Raw genomic sequence first — 12284 nt, 5'->3', positions numbered from 1 at the left:
ATTTTGTATAATTATAAAAAAAATTGCATATTTTCAAATAGCTAGTTGGTTAGTTGAATTTGTTGAATTGCATATTTAGTTGAATTTTTTGGATTTATGTGATACATCTTGTACATACGCATATGCACTAAAATCATGATTAATTTAACAGTTTAATGCTAGGCTGAACATATTGAATGAACTTATAGTTTACCATTTATTCTTTTGCTATCATTTGAATTAATTGCAAGATTCATCTTCTAGGCAAATTCATATTGACTTGAATAATATTATTTTAGGTCGTAGGCTATAAGAAAATTTCACATATTTTTTTCTTAATGATCAAAATGAAACAAAAAGAGCGTATTTAAAAAAAAGTCCTTGTCAACCTCTTACCCATGATTTCCCTAAAAAAGAAATTAGTGGAGCATTGCAATGATTTAATCCTGATTAGTTAAAAATAATACAAAAATTGGTTGGAACAGATCATAAAAAAGGATGATGTATTTTAATCATAATGTTACTTATTTAGGCAAGATGTTGGTAATTGAATGACAAATTAGTGGTTTAATGATTATTTGGTTGTGCACATAAAAATATAGCTGATGGCATTAATAATGAAGCTATTATACAATTGTAGGGTCAATGGGCTCAGGAATATGTGTTGGGTTGGCCCAAGAGTATTTGTTGGGCTAAAGGCCCAATCTGAGGATACTGAATGGTCTGAGGATGTGAGAATGTCAACCCACGAAGCAATATTAATAGGTAAAGAAGTGATATCTGATCAAGTGTATCCAAGAAGGTGGTCCAAGGAAGAGTATGTCTTTGGCTATGTAAAGTCGAGGTAGGAGAAGGGCTGGTTAACGTCCATAGACAATATTCTAGAAGATCCTATAGGTAAGGGTAAGCATGATAGATATAGAAGATAAGAAGAAGGGTAGTGAAAATATCTAACATAAAACTCCTACCACCGCCACCGCATTAAATGCTCTACAACTGCTTTTCTGGCCCCATTAATGGGAAAGTGATGTCTGAGCATCAGAGACCAACATTACAGCTGCCTCCAAAGACTTCAGGGGTGGTGGATGAGACAAGTATCTAAATCAGTAATCATATGTGGAAGATGGGGAGAGAAAGGTAGATAATATAAAAGGAAAAGGAAGACGTTCAGAAGGGGGGAGATCTAGAAAAATAAGAGAGGAAACACTGTACACATCATGATCCATAATTGTAATCTATCTTTGAAAGGGAAGACACAAATCATCCTCGGCTTGTGTCCGAGGACAAATTTTGTCATATAAACTGTTTCTTGTGTGTGACGTTGTAATTGAGCCCATCCTTTTTGTTATCCAACATCATTAGAACCCAGATTTCAAGCACACTCTCTACAAATTTCATTGTATTGGGCTTTTTGGGCCTATCCCCTTCTCATTGTTGGGTTTGGGTGCAAACTGTGTCCTTACAATTGGCGCTGTCTATGGAAAATCTTTTGTTTTAGGAAGGTTAGCATTATGGTAGGCTTAAGTCCACACTGTGTAGAGTCTGTGAGGTCCCAGCGTGAGGATCACTCCTTGCATCTTAAGCAGGAAAGGAACCGAGAGGGTAGTGTGCATACAATGCACACTAGTTGGAGTCATTCACGAGGTGGAAGTAGAATTCCTCATAAGGAAAATGCTAAGGCCATGCAGAAGGAGATTGGCCACTTGAAGAAGAAGTTGCGCCGCTAGAGGCGAATGCGAACTCTTTCCCTTTCTGATCCTTATTCTGAAGGCTCTAGGGATAACAGTTATAGGCCCAGGTCAAGTACTCCCCCAGATGAGTGTTTCTCCTATAAGGAGGACAATTTGCATGAACGAATGGGTAAAAATTCTTTTTCCAGGGGCTTGGGAAATGATGCTATGAGTAGGGCATTACATGAAATCTCCAAGTCACCCTTCACACGTAGGATGGAAGAAGCGTAGCTCCCTTGGCGCTTCACACAACCAGCATTCACCATTTATTGGTCGGACGTACCCCGTAGAGTATGTGAGTCATTTCAATCGAGGGATGGCGGTGCATTCTAAGAATGAGACGTTAGTGTGCAAAGTTTTCCCCTCCAGCTTAGGACCTGTGGCGATGAGGTGGTTTAATGGCTTGAGGGTAGGTTCTATCGATTCTTTCATGAAACTTACCAGGGCATTTGGGCCTCGCTTCATTACATGCAATAGAGTTCCTCGGCCTTGGATTTGTTATTGTCCATGGCCACGAGAGAATGGGAAACCCTGAAAACATACTCAGACAGATACTGAGAGATGTTCAATGAGATTGATGGGGAATTTGATGATGTAGCGATAAGGACTTTCAAGGTCGGCCTACCTGCCGAGCACGACTTAAGGAAATCTTTGACCAAAAAGCCTGTGAGGAGTGTACGTCGGCTCATGGATTGCATTGATGAATATATAAGGGTTAAGGAAGATCAATAGCAAGGGAAGGAAAAGGCAAAGGTTATCCCTTAGGAGAGGAGGGATTTCAAGTCGGACAGATACAACAACAACAGGCCCAGAAGAGATTTTGCCGGGCACACTGGTCCTACCACTCCTTAGGTGGTTAATACTATATTTCGGGAACCGGTGCACCAGTTGTTGGAAAATATCCAGAATGAACCATATTTCAAATGGCCCAACAAGATGGCAAGAGACCCCATGAGGTGCAATCAAAACCTTCTTTGCCAGTATCATCGGGAAAGGGGTCATACCACTGAGGATTGTCAGACTTTGTGGAATCATTTAGAGCAGTTGGTTAAGGAGGGAAGATTAAAGCAATTCTTGTATTGGCCTAATGGGCAGGGAAATCATTCAGGGGCGGTGAACTAGGGCAGCACTTCATCAAGGCCTCCTCTGGGTACGATCAATGTTATTTTCACAGCTCTTGGGAGGACTGGTTCTCGTCCTTCCAGGGTAATGTCTGTAGCACGAACACTGGCCGAGGATTCTAGGTTTGAGCCGAAGAGGATTAAAATGAATATCCTACCAATTTTAGGTTTCTCAAAAGAGGACAAGATCAGGACTATCCAACCATATGATGATGCTTTGGTGGTTACGTTGAGGATAGAGGGATACGACGTGAAGAGGGTGATGGTTGATCAGGGTAATGGTGTAGATATCATATACCTTGACTTGTTTAAGGGGCTAAACCTAAAGCTTGAGGATCTTACGTCTTATGATTCGCCATTGATAAGTTTTGAGGGAAAGGCTGTCATACCAAAGGGGCAAATTAGGTTACCCGTGTAATCAGGTCCAAAAGTGGTAGAAGTGGATTTCATTGTGGTAGATGCCTATTCTCCCTACACGGCCATTATGGCAAGACCTTGGCTGCATGCTCTAGGTGCCGTTTCCTCAACTCTGCATGTCAAGGTAAAGTTTCCATCTGGAGATCAGATTGAGGAACTAATTGGGAGTCAATCTGTGGCTAGACAGTGCATGGCGGCTGCAATTCTGCATCAGCTTGGGTGAGAGTCCTTCGCCTCGGCTGAACAGGGCTTTTAGCAATCAATGTCTCTGGCCACGCCCAGGGTAGCGGCTGTGGAAGAACCTACTTGTGAGGAGTTAGAGAAGGTTCTTATTGATGATGACCCGAAAAAATTGTTTCAGGTGGGAATTTAGTTGCCACCTCAGGAGAAGGCAGAGCTGGTTATGTTCTTGAGAAAGAATATGGATGTATTTTCATGAAATGCTTACGAGGCCCCCGGGGTTGATCCAAATTTCATTTGTCACCATTTGAATGTCAATCCGGTTGTGGTGCCGAGGAGGCAACCGCCTCGATGCTCATCTAAAGAACATTCCAAGGTCGTCAAGGAAGAGGTACTTAAGCTCAAAAGGGCTAGTACTATCAAAGAGGTGTTTTATCTTGAATGGTTGGCTCATACAGTAGTAGTGAAGAAGAAGAATGGGAAGTGGAGAGTATGCGTAGACTTCACAGATTTGAACAAGGCTTGTCCTAAGGATTCTTTCCCAATACCTCATATAGATCAGCTACTGGATGACACTGTTGGGCATCCTCGGATGAGTTTTTTGGATGCTTTTCAAGGTTATCACCAAATACCTTTGGCTTTGGATGATCAGGAGAAGACAACCTTTGTTACTCCTATAGGCAATTATCACTATAAGGTGATGCCTTTTGTTTTAAAGAATGTAGGAGCTACCTATCAAAGGATGATGACCAGAATGTTTGAACCACAGCTGGGAAAGACTATTGAAGTGTATGTGGGTGACATGGTGGTGAAAAGTAAAATGGTTTCCATGCATGTGGAAGACCTAAATGATACTTTTCAGACACTAAGGAAGTACAAGTTGCGCCTTAATGCTTCTAAGTGTTCTTTTGGCGTGGGATCTAGTAAATTTATGGGTTATATGGTAACTCATTACGGAATTGAAGTTTATCTTACGCAAGTTAAGGCAATCAATGGCTTACAGCCACCTCGGAATCCTAAAAAAGTTCAGAGGTTGATAGGGATGACTGCTGCCCTCAATCGATTTATTTCTCGGTCCGCAAATACGTGCAGGCCTTTCTTCCAGTTGCTGAATAAATGGAAAGGATTTGAATGGACTGAGGTGTGTGCTTTAGCTTTTCAATGGCTTAAGGAGTATCTTTTGCGACTACCCATTATGTCTCAGCCAGAGGTTGATGAAGTTTTGTTCGCGTATATTGCTGTGGCTAGTCATGCCATTAGCCTGGTCTTGGTACGGGTTGATAACGGGGTGCAGAGGCTAGTTTATTTCATGAGCAAATCTTTACATGAGGCCGAGGTGCATTATTTACCGTTGAAAAAGGTGATTCTAGCAGTAGTGCATGCTACGCATAAGTTTCCCCATTACTTCCAATCTCATATAGTTGTTGTTTTAACTCAACTTCCTCTTAAATCTATACTTCGGAGTACTAACTACACGGGAAGAATTACCAAATGGGGTACCATTTTAGGGGCTTTTGATATCAAGTACATGTCTCGCACCTCTATAAATGGCCAAGTCCTTGCTAATTTGGTGGCAGAGTTCGCTGAGCCTTCATTAGAAGAGAGCGCTAAGAGGTTGGACATGGATGAAAAATTAGTTGGCATGATTTCGTGCAAAGAACCTATGATATGGAAAGTGTATGTTGATAGAGCAGTGAATCAAAGAGGATCTGGTGTGGGGTTAGTTTTGGTGTCCCCTAAGGGACTAACTTTTGAGAAATCCTTGAGATTGGGGTTCTCGGCCACCAACAATGAGGCATAATATGAAGCTTTACTAGAAGGAATGGATATGGTTCAGAAAATGGGTGGAAAAATAGTGCAAATATTCTTAGATTCACAATTAGTGGTGGGCTAGGTGGAAGGAAAGTTAGAGGCTAGAGATCCGAGAATGCAAGGGTATCTAACCTGGGTCAAGTTTTTACAATCAAAATTTGAATCTTTTACCTTGTTTCACATCTCTAGGAGTATGAATACCCATGTTGACTCCTTAGCCACCCTTGCTACATCCTCAGCAAAAGGCCTACCTCGGGTCATCCTTGTTGAAGATCTTTGTAAACTCGATGGAACGACTAGTGACAGCATTCGAATTCATCAAATTAGGGTAGGACCTAGTTGGATGGATCCTATAGTGTCACTCCTTAAAAATGATATCTTGCCCGAGGAGAAGTCTGAAGCAGATAAGGTACGCAGAAAGGTACCTTGGTTCTGGCTGTCTGAGGATTAGAAGTTGTACAAACGCTCTTTTTCAAGACCATATTTGCTGTGTATTCACCCTAAAGTAACGAAGCTACTTTTTGAAGGATTACATGAAGGGATCTGTGGAAGTCACACAGGAGGAAGGTATTTATCTCATAGAGCACTTACACAAGGGTATTGGTGGCCCAATATGCAGAGAGAGGCACAGGATTATGTAAAGAAGTGTGACCAATGTCAGAAATTTGCTCCCAACATCCATCAACCAGGGGGTGTCCTTAATCCTCTGTCCAGTCCTTGACCTTTTGCTCAATGGGGCTTGGACATTGTAGGGCCTTTCCTAAAAGCAACAGAGAATAGAAGGTGGTTGCTTGTTGGAACAGATTATTTCACTAAATGGGTTGAAGCTGAGCCCTTGTCAAGCATTAGGGATGTAGATGCGAAGAAGTTTGTCTGGAAAAATATTGTTACCAGGTTTGGAATTCCTCATACTCTTATTTCAGATAACGGCCTACAGTTTGATAGTAAGGCCTTCAGGAGATATTGTTGTTATCTAGGCATCGCGAATAGATATTCCACTCCAGCTTACCTGCAAGGGAATAGGCAAGCTAAGGCTGTCAATAAAGTTATAGTTAATGGGCTTAAGAAGAGATTGGATAATGCTAAGGGGAGGTGGGTGAAAGAATTGCCACATGTTTTGTGGACGTATCGAACTACACCTCGAAGATCCATTGGGGAGACACCCTTCTCTATGACCTATGGAGCCGAGACTGTGATTCCTCTAGAAATTGGGTTTTCGACATTGAGGACGAGCTCTTTCATCCCAAGCAGTAATGACAATTTATTGGAAAAAAGCTTAGACCTAGTTGAGGAATGGCAAGAAAATGTCATAATACAGCTAGCTTATTATCAACACAAACGCAAGCATGGATATGATTCCCATGTGAAACTAAGGCCACTAGCACCTGGAGACTTGGTATTAAGGAAAGTTTTGAGTACTACTAAAAACCCAGCATGGGGAAAATTGGGACCACACTGGGAAGGACCTTATCGTATCACTTCGGTAGCTGGTATAGGGGCATATTATCTTGAAGATTTAAATGAAAATGTTGTACAACGTCCCTGGAATGTAAACAACTTACGAAGGTATTATTATTAATGAAAGGAATTTTTGTCATTTTATTTATGTTGATGTTGTATTGTGTTGGTTATTATGTTTCTTAGTATCAAATTGAAACTCGGTCATGCCAGGCTCCTTGGATCACATGCCTTGTATAAATTGATATTTTATTAAGTGTTTAATAGAACCTTAGTTATGTCTGGTCCTCGGATCATCTACTTTGGGGAAATTAACACTTCAGTTCATTTTTCTAAGTATCAAACTGAAACTTGGTCATGCTTGGATCCTTGGACCACATGCCTTATATAAATTGATATTTTATTAAGTCTTGAACAGAACCTTAGTTATGTCTGGTCCTCGGATTATCTACTTTGGAGAAATTAACACTTCAGTTCATTTTTCTAAGTATCAAACTAAAAATTGGTCATGCCTGGCTCCTCGGACCACATGCCTTGTATAAATTGATATTTTTTGAGTGTTGAACAAAACCTTAGTTATGTCTGGTCCTCGGATCATCTACTTTAGGAAAATTAACACTTCATTTCCTTTTTTCTAAGTATCAAACTGAAACTTGGTCATGTCTGGTTTCTCGGACCACATGCCTTGTATAAATTGATATTTTATTAAATATTGGTTAGAATCTTAATTATGTCTAATCCTCGGACAATCTATTCTTGGATCAACTTGTATCTAACGTGGATTTAGGCACAATTTTACCATTCTAATCACATATCTTGAAGACCCCAAAATAATGATGAATAGATAGAAGTTCATGAGCATCACTTAAAGCATTTGCAAGTATGTTAAACATATTTGTTGTCTGGATCATGCCTGATTATTTCCTTAGAATTATTAATTAATATGAAAAGTGAGGTGTTATTGTTCTATTGTAACATATAGACTTTTCAGTTACAAGATGGTTTTAAAAGAGTTATCATTTATGCAGAGGATAAATCTAGGCGTATGTCATTGTCTTATTCAATAAGCATTAGAGGTGATAAAAACAAATATAGTAACAATAATATAAAAATGATAAGTCTCAAAGACATAGAAGGAACAAGTTGACCTCTTCATTGATTTAAAGTTCTTTGGAAGTACAACTTGCTTGCAAATGCAACAAATAAAAAGAAAGGAAAAAGCTGAAGGGAAGAGGATCAATCATGGCTTTAGTTTTAACTTGAGGTTGCCTTTAGGGTCTTTTGGAAGCTGGAATGGAGCCGAGGAGTTAGAAGCAATCCCTTTGCCTTTCGGATTTTCCTTTATGGTTATTGGAATTGTTGCTAAGACAAGTTCCAGTGTCTCGTTAGACCCCTTTTCCTTAGAAGATTCCTTAGGAGCGTTAGGAGGTTCGGTATCATCGTGTGCCACTCCTTCTGCTGGTTCAGTATGTTCTTTAGTGGCCTCAAATTGCTTAACCTCCTTGGGCTGACCTTTAGTGGAGGCAGGGTCTTCAGTTGTGTCGCATTGTTTGACATTTGTTCCTTGGATGACAACATCATCCTTGGTACTGGGAGGAGCAAAGACTCAAATGGCTAGGGGAAAGTAGACATTTTCTATCCTCCAAAGGGTAGAAGAAACATCAATCCCAGCTCGGGAAAGTGCCACATTTCACACTTGGAGGCAGTAATGCCTACATACCTCCGAAACTTGAGCTTTGAAGTTTTCCGTAGTCTCCGCCACTCCGACCTCGTACCCTTCTTGTTCTTCTTGGTCTATTGCTTTTTCAGCCTCCTTTTTGGCTTTAACAACTTCTTCTTTAGCTTTATTGGCCTCCTCCCGAGCCTTCTCAGAATCCTTTAGACTTTTCTTTAAGGCCTCTATTTGTTTCTTCGCCCGTATTTTCCTCGTCAGCTTGGCGAAGTTGTTGACGTTGAGTCTCGGCCTGTTTCTCGGTTGTCTTCAACGCTGCATCAGCACTCTTCCACTCAGTTTCTGCCTTGTTCAATTGGGTAGTGACCTCTTGTAGTTTTTTGTCTCTTATATCAAGGATTCTCTGAGCGTTGCTGTGCTTTATTTCCTCATCCTTGAAGACTTTGTTAGTGCGAATGACGATCTCTTCAGCCCTATGGCCAGATTGAACAGCCTATACACAGTAGTACATTAAAGCAAAAAAAGTATAGTCAAAACTAAAAATTTAAGTGTAACAGAAAAAGAAATAAACAACGGTTAAATGGGATTCTCACCATAGCAAGCTCCTTTTTTAATGTTATAAAGAAATTTTGATCCCTCATCTGCCTGAGCTCAAACATGTCCTTGGGCAATAAGAGAGATTTCTCTAGTGCGTCTGCTATGCAGGCAGTTGTTCTTGCATCAGAATTCCTGATGGCATGCATCGGTGGTAACCGCATGATCATCCATGGTCCTTAGGGGAGCCCAAAGTGGTGCAGATATAGGTGCATGAGTCTCAGTTCATATTTCTAACCTCGTCTGCATTGTGCGAGCCTGTTTTCCTCCCTTTTTAGGCTCCACATCCTTGGGAAGGAGGTCTTTCCCTCTCTCAATCACAGCCTTCCCCTTATTTGATCCCTCTTCCTCTTGTGATTAGCTTGGTCAGCGCATTAGGGTTGGGTAGGTGGAGGAGGAGGGAGTTTGAGCTGAGAAGATTTCTCTAGGCCTTTATCCTTTGTTTGGGGAAGTTTGGTTTGAACTACCTTCTGGAGCTCTTGATTTCCCACCTGGGCTTCCATTACATCTTTAAGGCTTTGCTTAGGCTTGCGCTGAATTCCCATTGTGTCAGGGTTGTGAGTGTCTTCTTGTGGGTGGCTTGAAAAGGATGTGCCAAGGTCACCAGTTTGATCCTGAGGAGAGTGGGGTTGGTTGAATACTTCAAATTTGTCCTCGAAATTTGAAACTTCAACAAACTCTTTTTCTTCCTTTATGCTGGGTTGAGAAGAGGTTGCTTCACTAGCTGTGTGTTCAGTTGGAAGAGGAACTAGGGGAATATCGTCCGGTATGGGTTGTGTCACAAGGGTGCCTTGAGGGGTAGGGGTACCCACGGGTAGAAGGAAGCCCTCGACAGCAATGCTTATCCAATGTAACCGTGGGTCCTTCACTTTAATAATGCACTTCGGCACCTGGAAAGGCATTGGATTAATCTAACCTCAAGGTACCTAGATTTTAAGTAATGCCTTTGCCCCTTTAGGTGGTGAAGATTGTAAATCCAATTTACATCGTGATGGGTAAGTCCCAGACCCATCTTTTCGTTTAAAGCATCTATGAAACCCAAAATCCTAAACATATTTGGGGCACATTGGGTAGGAGATAACATAAAGGCCCTAAGGTAGTCCCTCATAACTGTCCCCATTGAGATTTTCATCCCTCCTTCTATGAAGGTGATCATTGGGATTACTACCTCTCCCTTTCACCTTTTCAAGTGCCATTCCCCTTCCTTACAGTATGTAAGGGATACCCGTGGTGCAATTCTATACTTAGCCTTAAATTGCTCTATCTTCTCATCAGAATCTACTAAAGAGGCGAATCTACCCATTTTTAGGAGAAGGTTGGAGATGTTGACGTGTAGATAAATGGAAGGTGAGCTGAGGTGAAAGGGATGCAGAAAAGAGAAAAATATGTAAAAAGGTAAAGAGGGAGGAAGTTTGGGAAGACTTACTTTAAAAAGAAACGACCACCTTGGACTAAATCTTGGGAGCTGTGAGAGAGCGTATAGACCAAAAAGAGAATAGTTCACAAATTCGTTGTATGGTTGTTGAAGTGAGGAGGATGGTTTGAATTATTGGCATTTATATCAGCAACAATTATGAAGCGGGAAAACTCCCGCCTATGTTCCTATGTAATCCTCAACCATCGGATGTGCATCATGTGGTTGAACATGGGAGACAAAAAGCCACCAGAATTTAATAAGGGGATGCTTTGCATACCGAAACGTCAAGAACATGTAGTGGATAGTTGAAGGGACGTCATCATTGTCAGGGAAGAGGTGTGGCAAGTACAGATTAACGGGGGCAGATGTCGAGATCCTCTTTCCTCCCGAGGTAGTAGAAATGAGAATCTCGAGGGGCTATTGTAGGGTCAATGGGCCCAGGAATATGTGTTGGGTTGGCCTAAGAGTATTTGTTGGGCTAAAGGCCCAATCCAAGGACACTGAATGGTCCCAGGATGTGAGAATGTCAACCCACGAAGCAATATTAATAGGTAAAGAAGTGATATATGATCAAGTATATCCAAGAAGGTGGTTCGAGGAAGAGTATGTCCTCAGCTATGTAAAGTCGAGGTAGGAGAATGGTTGGTTAACGTCCACAAGCATTATTCTAGAAGATCCTATAGGTAAGGGTAAGCATGATAGATATAGAAGATAAGAAGAAGGTTGGTGAAAATATCTAAGATAAAGCTGCTACCACCGCCACCACATTGAATGCTCTGCAACTGCTTCTCTGGCCGCATTAATAGGAAAGTGATGCCTAAGCATCAGACGCTAGCATTACAGTTACCTCCAAAGACTTCAAGGGTGGTGGATGAGACAAGTATCTAAATCAGTAATCATATATGGAAGATGGGGAAAGAAAGGTAGATAATATAAAAGGAAAAGGAAGACGTTTAGAAGGGGGGGGGATCGGGAAAAATAAGAGAGAAAACACTGTACACATCATGATCCATAATTGTAATCTATCTTTGAAAGGGAAGACACAAATCATCCTCGGCTTGTGTCCGAGGACAAATTCTGTCATATAAACTGTTCCTTGTGTGTGACATTGTAATCGAGCCCATCCTTTTTGTTATCTAACATCATTAGAACCTAGATTTCAAGCTCATTTTCTACAAATTTCATTGTATTGGGCTTTTTGGGCCTATCCCTTTCTCATTGTTGGGTTTGGGTGCAAATTGTGTCCTTACAACAATAATTTCAAAATATAAAAAACTCGTAAAAGGAAATTTTAAAACTTTATGTATTTGTGTTTATTTTTATTCATTTTTTATGACGACGATATATTCAAATTTTATTTTTATTAAAATTTTGGAACTGCCATATCTCAATATATAAAAAAGAAAACCTTTAAGGCCAAAATAGACTAGCAAAGCAAGAGATGACTTTTTTTTCTTTAATGCGAGTGTACATAAGTAGTGTCTCTTCAGGTTACCTGAAGTGAAGAAGGGGAAAATAAGATGGTTAATTAATTGAGTGTGGACTTTGCTTCAATTTGACTCTCGAGTCTAGCATACCTTTTTTATTTTTGGGGTTGAGATAGAGTCAAGTGTACTTGAACTATGGGATACAATTCAATATTCTCACTTCTTTTACTTTGACTGCAGTGTCATCTCAAAAAAGTGAGGCCGTTTGCACCCTCTAATTAGAATCATAGAACAACATCGATAATTAAAAAATTCTTACGATTGTTAGAAGATGTGACTTTATTGTTATCTCTAGGATTTACATAAATAAATTTTGCCACAATTTATTTATATGATAACTTTTTCAATCATTTGCAATTGATCACTTCAATGAGTTATTGCAAAAAAATGTGTCTATAAATTTTCTCATAAACAAAT

General features: G+C 40.5%; 1 protein-coding gene across 1 annotated transcript; it reads left to right on the top strand.

Annotated features, from left to right (window-relative positions):
* The first annotated feature begins 1712 nt into the window (after nucleotides 1-1712).
* LOC142606276 (uncharacterized) lies at nucleotides 1713-3248 on the top strand. Its single transcript, XM_075777656.1, has 2 exons — nucleotides 1713-1839; nucleotides 2884-3248. Exons 1-2 carry the CDS (start codon nucleotides 1713-1715, stop codon nucleotides 3246-3248), a joined length of 492 nt encoding a protein of 163 aa, XP_075633771.1.
* Nucleotides 3249-12284: the final 9036 nt, after the last annotated feature.

This window comes from Castanea sativa, chromosome 8 (assembly GCF_040712315.1).
Source record: "Castanea sativa cultivar Marrone di Chiusa Pesio chromosome 8, ASM4071231v1".
NCBI lineage: Eukaryota > Viridiplantae > Streptophyta > Magnoliopsida > Fagales > Fagaceae > Castanea > Castanea sativa.
Note: the sequence above shows the minus strand (reverse complement) of the source record. Positions and strands in the feature narration are given on the sequence as shown.